The sequence below is a fragment of the Haliotis rufescens genome, unplaced genomic scaffold, assembly GCF_023055435.1.
Source record: "Haliotis rufescens isolate VD_foot unplaced genomic scaffold, xgHalRufe1.0.p SCAF_53, whole genome shotgun sequence".
Taxonomy (NCBI): Eukaryota; Metazoa; Mollusca; class Gastropoda; order Lepetellida; family Haliotidae; genus Haliotis; species Haliotis rufescens.
Genome location: NW_025964257.1, coordinates 180,400 through 191,270, shown reverse-complemented (window position 1 = coordinate 191,270; position 10,871 = coordinate 180,400). Strand labels below are relative to the sequence as shown.

Here is a 10,871-nt window from a genome sequence, read left to right as displayed (position 1 = left end):
GTCCTTGGGTCTGCATATTGATGTAACTTTATCAAATTCAAGTTCAAGATAACAGGTCCAGATAAAGTTGATCATGTTAAGGGAGACAACTTGGTCACATGATAATGTCATAGCGACTGATTTACGACAACCATTGTCTGAAGTACATTTGACTCCAAAGGCTAATTACCCTTGTAGCCATGACATGTATATGTCTCCATAACTTAATTGTCATTATTTATAAGACACTAATCCCCGTTGTTAATCCTCACCAACATTTCATTGTAATTTGACTGTCAGTCAGCCTGGACTACCATATCACTTACCGTTAACTACTGCTTTTTATAGTGTTGCATTTATTGCCTTAATTTATCATCCCATGAACTGTGTTGGTTAATCACGCCCATATGTCCAATGTCCAAAGCAACGTCGTTGTCTCTTTGTCTGTCCATTGTTGTTCATTACTATATATGTGTTACCATTACATGTGTATTGCGAGCATGGGGTAGGGACGACCTCGAGCAGGATGTGCAGCTCGTAGGAATGTCCTGATGTGAGCTCGAGCTCCGCTCACCTCTTGTACGCCTGAGCTGGAAGGTCCGCTCATCGCTGTGTTTGTGTTGTCAGAGCAGGTATTCCGCTCATTGTGCATTTGTTGTTTATTGTTTACACGTTGTGCATAAAGCGTTCCGGGACAGTGATGTCGATTTTGTCCTTTACTCCCCCAAGAGCTAATTCCCCGTCAACATGCGCGTTGACAATAACATCGACACGCATGATTCGGTGAATCTCAATTCATAGTTACATATTGCTCAGTGCTGTAGCTGCCATATTCCACTCACATCACGCCGTCAGTAAATAACCAGGACCAGACAAACCAGTGATTGAAAGCATGAGCAACACCACGCTATCATCTGTCGTGGCCACGCGGGGTCCTAAAGATTTATGTTTGTTCGTTGTATAACGCCACACTAAACACTATGACGACGGTCTGGTAATAATCAAGCCTGCACCAGACAATCCAGTGATGGATATCAAGAGCATCGATCTACATCATTCGGATACGATAACGCGCATCAATCACGTGATCGAGCAGATCCAGTAGTCGCATCTTACGACAAGCACAGGCTATTGCAGACCGGCTCTTACCCCGGTCTTCACTTGGGGAGACAGGCATGGATTGTTGAAGACCAATGATTACCTGGATCTTCACGGGGGCAGATAAAATAATGAACAAACACAACCCATTGAGAAAATATGGAAACCCTTTACTTATTTACAGTACAAAAATTAACAACATAATGTAAAAAATATATTTGGAATATATTCTGCATAATGGATAGTCGTAATTTAATATACACACAACCCCTTGCCATATAAGGTAGTTAGACTCCAGTGCTAAATAATGCTGTTGGGTGAATTTTTTCAAAGTCTCAATATCAGATATGTTACTAAGATACGATAACTATCTGCCAAAGATGTGAAGACACCGCCATGTCTTCCCTATCCTTATATGGCACTGGTCGGCGTTGATTGGATGGTGTACACACATATATCACAGATACCGCGGGATCTTACGTCGACACAAGTCGACAACAGCGGATACAGGGAACACAGTGGAGCCACAGGGGCGGTCGGGTAGCCTAGTGGTTAAAGCTTTCGCTCGTCACGCCGAAGACCCAGGTTCGATTCCCGACATGGGTACAATGTGTGAAGCCCATTTCTGGTGTCCCCCGCCATGATATTGCCGGAATATTGCTAAAAGCGGCGTAAAACCATACTCACTCACTCACTCACTCACTCACTCAGTGGAGCCACACTTGGAATGTGGCAGGACATTTATCGATAAACCACGACACATGTATATACACGTGATGTTCGTTGTTTAACGCTGCATTCAGCAATATTCCAATATGACGGCGGCCTGTAAATAATCGAGTCCGGACCAGACAATCAGTGATTGATATTGTGAGCATCGCTCCACGCAACTGAGAAATGGTGACATGCATGAGCTAAGCCAGCGAGCGTGATCACCCGATCCCGTTAGTCGTCTCTGACAAGCATGGGTTACTTGAAAACCAGTCCAACCCGGATCTTCACGGGTTGGGTAACATGTACAATTGTATGTAACTAATTTCAAAATCAATACCCATGTCATGCACACATGTATCGTTTTTTATCAATACTGCACAATTTCAGTGGTCGCTTTTTCAAAACTATTACAGTTTAAAATGTTAAGATCTAAAAGAAATATTGCGTGGAGCCTTCTGCCTCGTTACTATTTATGTGAGCAAAGATCGGACATCATGAATGTAACGGAAATAGCTGTTACATCCGGGTTTGACCGCACGTGCGATGGATAGACGGGAAAACCATTCGTCACCACTCGTCCCTTTCCGTAACCTGCAAGAAGACTCGTCCCCCTGTCGATGAATGTTATGTGCGAAAATACGACAAACCAATCAGAATGCGCGTATGATTTCAAGTTCTTCGTCAAAGAATCCCTCAGAAATGATTTTTGGTTTTACATATGTCTTGCACCTAAAAATATACCCAAGACCCAATTAAATGTGTTCAATCTCACTGTATAACTCCGCATTTCCCGATGTGCTTTAAATTGCATCTGAAATATATATTATACGTGGGAAATATATGTGAACCATCACGCAACGAGTTGACAACTGTTTTAGGTACGCCCGTTTGCGCTAAGACGGAACCCGGTCGCAAAAATGGTCACGAGAGGGACACGAGTCGCTATTCGGCTTGTCCCGGAATAACACGAGTTGGTCACGAGCGGGGAAACACACCCGTGTTGATTGATCATATAATACTTGTGTTCACTCTCAATTATTGCAAAGCTATATTGTCAATATATATTGTCAGAAACAACTGAGGTAACAATCATCAACAGAATAATACAGGCGATTTACAAGTATAGCTTTACTGTCTTAAGTCCTGGGACAAATCCACGCACGCTGAAATATGACCCGTTACATGGCCGCACTATAACGGGGAAAAGCTGTCAACTATCACTATAGCGGAGACACTCTGTGGACAGTCCGGCCATCTGCTGCAAGAGCGTCAGGCAGCTATCATGCGCCAACACGACTTCAAAAGAGCTTCTTGAAGCAATGTTTTGTCAACAACAAACACATCTCATAACGTCTCAGCCGGGCCTCTATCTGGATAGTATAGTTTTGTTTGTTTGCTTGTTGTTTAACGCCGCACTCAGCAATGTTCCAGCTATATGACGGCGGTCTGTAAATAATCGATCCTGGGTGAGACAATCCAGTGATTGATATCATGAGCACCGATCCACCCGAAGGGATACGATGACCCGCATTCAACCAAGTCACCGAGTCTGACCCAATCTCATTAAAATCAGATTTTAGTTTTCGCTACCGCTAAACAAAGATCTGAGGACATCCCATTACGGGTCACGTCAGAACGACCTTTCGCGAACTGACAATAAATCGACATTAGCCAATCAGAAGGCAGTTTTCTCGAGCTTGACGACACTAGTTTCCAACTGGCGACTACGCTTCGAAACATATTTTGACGTATTCTCGGTTAAAATAAATAAAACTGATAAGAAGATCATTCTGGAATGGCTTATAGATGGCCTGGATTGTATGGATATAATCATAAAACGCGTAACTGTCGTTCGGAATACCCCGTGTTAATAAATGCATGATTAAAAAACACATTCCGACTGTCACTTTCATGATCTAGTAAGCGACGCTCTGATTGGTTGGATGAAAGGTCGTTCTGACGTGACCCTTAATGGGATGTCCTCAGATCTTTGTTTAGCGATAGCGAGAACTAAGATCAGATTTGAATGAGATTGAGTCTGACCACTCGATCCATTTGGTCACTTCTTACGACCAGCATAGGTTGCTGGGGAAGTATTCCAACCCGAATCCCGGAACCCTCTAAAGTCGACGGTCATTCAAAAGTAAAACAAAACAATTAACAAGCGTAGACATTCTGAGTACTGGTTGGACTGGATCCGTATTCAGATCGATACTGAATGCTGAAACGTTGATGAAGTAAAGAACACGATGAAGCTGTTGTTCACGATGATGTCGATGATGTTGGTGATGCCGCAGCTGTATCAGTAGTCATAATCATAATCATCGTTCTTTTTCTTCTCCTTACAACAGACTATACAAGCCAAGATGATCATCAGGAGCTGCGGAGGAAAACAGAGAGTGAGTGAGTGAGTGGGTGGGTGAGTCGGTGGGTGGGTGAGTGAGTGAGTGTGTCGGTGGGTGAGTGAGTGAGTGAGTGAGTGAGTGAGTCAGTGAGTGAGTCAGTGAGTCAGTGAGTGAGTGAGTGGGTGAGTCGGTGAGTGAGTGAGTGAGTGAGTCAGTGAGTGAGTGAGTGAGTGAGTCAGTGAGTGAGTGAGTCAGTCAGTGAGTGAGTGAGTGAGTCAGTGAGTGAGTCGGTGAGTGAGTGAGTGAGTGAGTGAGTGAGTCAGTGAGTGAGTGAGTGAGTCGGTGAGTGAGTGAGTGAGTGAGTCAGTGGGTGAGTGAGTGAGTGAGTGAATGAGTAAGTGAGTGAGTGAGTGAGTGAGTGAGTGAGTGAGTGAGTGGGAGGGTGAGTGAGTGAGTGAGTGAATGAGTGAGTGGGAGGGTGGGAGGGTGGATGGATAGGTGGTTGAGTGAGTGAGTGAGTGAGTGAGTTAGTGAGGTGAAATGGGGTTGAACGTCGCGTCCAAGATTATTGCACTTATGTAGCGACGTGCATGTACGTGTGCATGTGTGTGGCTGCTTGTACAAGTCCGGACTGATGCCGATTTATAGTGCTAGCTCACTGAGATACCATGCCGCAGTTTAACATAAATACCCCACTCAGAAAAAGTATACTGACTCATAGCCGACCAGTCCTTGTTTTTGCCTGACAGGGTAACAACAAGTACCATTTATAACGTATCTACCACTAGACCATGGAGGTGTGAGTGAGTGAGTGAGTGAGTGAGGTGAAATGGGGTTGAACGTCGCGTCCAAGATTATTGCACTTATGTAGCGACGTGCATGTACGTGTGTGTGTGTGTGGCTGCCTGTAATGGTCCGGACTGATGCCGATTCATAGTGCTAGCTCACTGAGATACCATGCCGCAGTTTAACATGGATACCCCACTCAGTCACAGTATACTGACTCAGAGCCGACCATTCCTTGTTGTAGCCAGACAGGGTAACAACAAGTACCATTTTTAACGTCTCTACCACTAGACCATGGAGGTGTGAGTGAGTGAGTGAGTGAGTGAGTGAGTGAGGTGAAATGGGGTTGAACGTCGCGTCCAAGATTATTGCACTTATGTAGCGACGTGCATGTACGTGTGTGTGTGTGTGGCTGCCTGTAATGGTCCGGACTGATGCCGATTTATAGTGCTAGCTCACTGAGATACCATGCCGCAGTTTAACATGGATACCCCACTCAGACACAGTATACTGACTCAGAGCCGACCATTCCTTGTTGTAGCCAGACAGGGTAACAACAAGTACCATTTTTAACGTCTCTACCACTAGACCATGGAGGTGTGAGTGAGTGAGTCAGTCAGTCAGTCAGTCAGTCAGTCAGTCAGTGAGTCAGTGAGTGAGTGAGTGAGTGAGTGAGTGAGTGAGTCAGTGAGTGAGTGAGTCAGTGAGTGAGTGAGTCAGTGAGTCAGTCAGTGAGTGAGTCAGTCAGTGAGTGAGTCAGTCAGTGAGTGAGTCAGGGAGTCAGTGAGTGAGTGAGTGAGGGCGTCTTAGCGCGACTTTGAACAGTAATTCAGTATTATCACAGCCTGTCAGCTTGATGATGGAAGACATGGAGACATTTTCCACCCGCATGTATGGTGCTGGCTAATCAGGAAGGGATCATTATTATGTGTACACTCATAAATAATAATAATAATAATAATAATAATAATAATAATAATAATAATAATAATATAAAAGAGGGTGAATCAGGGATTCGAACCCATGATCGAGGCACACAAAGGGACGTAACTCGTGACAGTTCTTGCACAGCACAAAATGAGGATTGGATGGGTAGAATATGTGACATTGGCCTTGGCCTTGGGATCTTAGCGCCACCGTTATGGTAACGCATGTATTTCAGGTTGAACTTAAATACTTTAACACTCATAGTCATGGATCTGACAACCCCATGTCGTCCGTCTACCACCCGTCTGCCTGACCCAGATTCGAACATAGACAGGCCACCGTGATGCATATGACATAGTGCTCAATGCGGCGTTTAACATCATTCATTCATGCACTCAATGTATGATGCAACAGTAGCTTCAAATGCGCAACATTGAATATTGAGTATAGCTCAACAGGTGTAATTATAGAGGGACGTGATTGTAATTTGAAACCTCTGAATAAACAATACACATTTCTAACTTACCTCCACCACAACCACTCCCGCTCCAACGCCGATCATGATGTTGCTGTTGTCGTTGATGATGTCCCAGATAGCCTGGTAGCATCCCTAGGGGACAAGTAAAGTGATGATGTGAGCAGAAGGTCAGGGATCAGGGCATCGTGTGTGTAAGGTGAACGTGGGTACCGACTATGACCTGAGTCAGTGAGTTGGGTTTAACGCCACTTTTAACATTATTCCAGTTATATCGCGGTGTGTCAGCTTAAGAATTGGAGAAAACACGCTTACGAGGTTTTGGTAGACAGAGCGAAGCCCCCTGCGATTTTCCCGACCCCCAGGGCATGCTCTGTCTACCAAAACCGAGGGAAAGTGTTATTCCAAGTTATAAACCGAAAAAAGAAACTTAAAACAACATTTATCAACATTTTTATGTTTCGAACATACTTTCCATGAACCTTAGGAAACGCGCGTAAAATATCTGTTGCTGGCGTACGGATCTTGAAAAGGACATTCTAAAAACCAGTGTGGCTCATCAACACCTCTGTAGCCTCGTGGTACACTCACTGGGCTACAGATATGAAGGTTGCGAGTTCGATCCTCGGGAATAAAAATAAAACATTTGTCGTTTAATTTTACATTACATTACATCTTACAATCTGAGCGGAAGTTACATTAATAAAATACCCAGGACATAATATAAAATCCCTGGGATATTGCAGCAAATATGACTTTAATATCCTATAAAATCACAGGGACATTACAACGTCCATGTGTATGAGATTTAACCCGACTGGAAAGTGAAAACTCATAATAGGTTTTAATGCCTGTAGAAAGAAGGCTCTTACTTAATAGCGATCCCAATGAATAGGTTTATAATGTGGAAGGAAAGACCGAAGAGATGCAGGTCTCAGACGTTTACCACTTCAGTGACACCCACAAGCAGGGGTATGGTGCTGACACACCTAGAAACATAATCAGGGAGAACTGGGATACTGGGATACGAACCCACAATCATAGGTTTCTGGCAGGTCCATGGGACGCAACTCTGCACAGCGAATCGCGGCGCCTTATACGACTGGGCCATGTAGGATACTAATACCTTGTCTATGTAGGAGAGGGTTGTTACTCTACCTTGTCTATGTAGGAGAGGGTTGTTACACTACCTTGTCTGTGTAGGAGAAGGTTGTTACACTACCTTGTCTATGTAGGGGAGGGTTGTTACGCTACCTTGTCTATGTAGGAGAGGGTTGTTACACTACCTTGTCTATGTAGGAGAGGGTTGTTACACTACCTTGTCTATGTAGGAGAGGGTTGTTACACTACCTTGTCTATGTAGGAATGGGTTTTTACACTACCATGTCCATGTAGGAGAGGGTTGTTACTCTTCCTTGTCTATGTAGGAGAGGGTTGTTACACTACCTTGTCTATGTAGGGGAGGGTTGTTACTCTTCCTTGTCTATGTAGGAGAGGGTTGTTACACTACCTTGTCTATGTAGGAGAGGGTTGTTACTCTTCCTTGTCTATGTAGGAGAGGGTTGTTACACTACCTTGTCTATGTAGGGGAGGGTTGTTACACTACCTTGTCCATGTAGGAGAGGGTTGTTACACTACCTTGTCTATGTAGGAGAGGGTTGTTACACTACTTTGTCTATGTAGGAGAGGGTTGTTACACTACCTTGTCTATGTAGGGGAGGGTTGTTACACTACCTTGTCTATGTAGGGAAGGGTTGTTACACTACCTTGTCTATGTAGGAGAGGGTTGTTACACTACCTTCTCTATGTAGGGGAGGGTTGTTACACTACCTTGTCTATGTAGGGGAGGGTTGTTACACTACCTTGTCTATGTAGGAGAGGGTTGTTACACTACTTTGTCTATGTAGGAGAGGGTTGTTACACTACCTTGTCTATGTTGGGGAGGGTTGTTACACTACCTTGACTATGTAGGAGAGGGTTGTTACACTACTTTGTCTATGTAGGAGAGGGTTGTTACACTACCTTGTCTATGTAGGGGAGGGTTGTTACACTACCTTGTCTATGTAGGAGAGGGTTGTTACACTGCCTTGTCTATGTAGGAGAGGGTTGTTACACTACCTTGTCTATGTAGGAGAGGGTTGTTACACTACCTTGTCTATGTAGGAGAGGGTTGTTACACTACCTTGTCTATGTAGGAGAGGGTTGTTACACTACCTTGTCTATGTAGGAGATGGTTGTTACACTACCTTGTCTATGTAGGAGAGGGTTGTTACACTACCTTGTGTATATAGGAGAGGGTTGTTACACTACTTTGTCTATGTAGGAGAAGGTTGTTACACTACCTTGTCTATGTAGGAGAGGGTTGTTACACTACCTTGTCTATGTTGGAGAGGGTTGTTACACTGCCTTGTCTATGTTGGAGAGGGTTGTTACACTACCTTGTCTTTGTTGGAGAGGGTTATTACACTACCTTGTCTATGTAGGAGAGGGTTGTTACACTACCTTGTCTATGCAGGAGAGGGTTGTTACACTACCTTGTCTATGTTGGAGAGGGTTGTTACACTACCTTGTCTATGTTGGAGAGGGTTGTTACACTACCTTGTCTATGTAGGAGAGGGTTGTTACACTACCTTGTCTATGTAGGAGAGGGTTGTTACACTACCTTGTCTATGTAGGAGAGGGTTGTTACACTACCTTGTCTGTGTAGGAGAGGGTTGTTACACTGCCTTGTCTGTGTAGGAGAGGGTTGTTACACTACCTTGTCTATGTAGGAGAGGGTTGTTACACTACCTTGTCTATGTAGGGGAGGGTTGTTACACTACCTTGTCTGTGTAGGAGAGGGTTGTTACACTACCTTGTCTATGTAGGAGAGGGTTGTTACACTACCTTGTCTATGTAGGAGAGGGTTGTTACACTACCTTGTCTGTGTAGGAGAGGGTTGTTACACTGCCTTGTCTGTGTAGGAGAGGGTTGTTACACTACCTTGTCCATGTAGGAGAGGGTTGTTACACTACCTTGTCTATGTTGGAGAGGGTTGTTACACTACCTTGTCTATGTAGGAGAGGGTTGTTACACTGCCTTGTCTGTGTAGGAGAGGGTTGTTACACTACCTTGTCCATGTAGGAGAGGGTTGTTACACTACCTTGTCTATGTTGGAGAGGGTTGTTACACTACCTTGTCTATGTTGGAGAGGGTTGTTACACTACCTTGTCTATGTTGGAGAGGGTTATTACACTACCTTGTCTATGTAGGAGAGGGTTGTTACACTACCTTGTCTATGTTGGAGAGGGTTGTTACACTGCCTTGTCTATGTTGGAGAGGGTTGTTACACTACCTTGTCTTTGTTGGAGAGGGTTATTACACTACCTTGTCTATGTAGGAGAGGGTTGTTACACTACCTTGTCTATGCAGGAGAGGGTTGTTACACTACCTTGTCTATGTTGGAGAGGGTTGTTACACTACCTTGTCTATGTTGGAGAGGGTTGTTACACTACCTTGTCTATGTAGGAGAGGGTTGTTACACTACCTTGTCTATGTAGGAGAGGGTTGTTACACTACCTTGTCTATGTAGGAGAGGGTTGTTACACTACCTTGTCTGTGTAGGAGAGGGTTGTTACACTGCCTTGTCTGTGTAGGAGAGGGTTGTTACACTACCTTGTCTATGTAGGAGAGGGTTGTTACACTACCTTGTCTATGTAGGGGAGGGTTGTTACACTACCTTGTCTGTGTAGGAGAGGGTTGTTACACTACCTTGTCTATGTAGGAGAGGGTTGTTACACTACCTTGTCTATGTAGGAGAGGGTTGTTACACTACCTTGTCTGTGTAGGAGAGGGTTGTTACACTGCCTTGTCTGTGTAGGAGAGGGTTGTTACACTACCTTGTCCATGTAGGAGAGGGTTGTTACACTACCTTGTCTATGTTGGAGAGGGTTGTTACACTACCTTGTCTATGTAGGAGAGGGTTGTTACACTGCCTTGTCTGTGTAGGAGAGGGTTGTTACACTACCTTGTCCATGTAGGAGAGGGTTGTTACACTACCTTGTCTATGTTGGAGAGGGTTGTTACACTACCTTGTCTATGTTGGAGAGGGTTGTTACACTACCTTGTCTATGTTGGAGAGGGTTATTACACTACCTTGTCTATGTAGGAGAGGGTTGTTACACTACCTTGTCTATGCAGGAGAGGGTTGTTACACTACCTTGTCTATGTTGGAGAGGGTTGTTACTCTACCTTGTCTATGTAGGAGAGGGTTGTTACACTACCTTGTCTATGTAGGAGAGGGTTGTTACACTACCTTGTCTGTGTAGGAGAGGGTTGTTACACTGCCTTGTCTGTGTAGGAGAGGGTTGTTACACTACCTTGTCTATGTAGGAGAGGGTTGTTACACTACCTTGTCCGTGTAGGGGAGGGTTGTTACACTACCTTGTCTGTGTAGGAGAGGGTTGTTACACTACCTTGTCTGTGTAGGAGAGGGTTGTTACACTACCTTGTCTATGTAGGAGAGGGTTGTTACACTACCTTGTCTATGTAGGAGAGGGTTGTTACAC

At 44.4% G+C, this 10,871-nt stretch overlaps 1 protein-coding gene across 3 annotated transcripts in view; it reads right to left on the bottom strand.

The window, feature by feature from the left end:
- Window positions 1-3,760: 3,760 nt before the first annotated feature.
- LOC124121662 (tetraspanin-3-like) overlaps window positions 3,761-10,871 on the bottom strand; it is a 45,056-nt gene continuing 37,945 nt past the window's right edge. For all 3 annotated transcript variants that reach the window (XM_048385044.1, XM_048385045.1, XM_046484704.2), the window contains exons 7-8: window positions 6,376-6,459; window positions 3,761-4,171 (exon numbers count right to left, since the gene is read on the bottom strand). In XM_048385044.1, coding sequence (XP_048241001.1) covers window positions 4,094-4,171; window positions 6,376-6,459 — 162 coding nt within the window. In that variant the 3' untranslated portion in view covers window positions 3,761-4,093. The remainder of the gene's footprint in view (window positions 4,172-6,375; window positions 6,460-10,871) is intronic.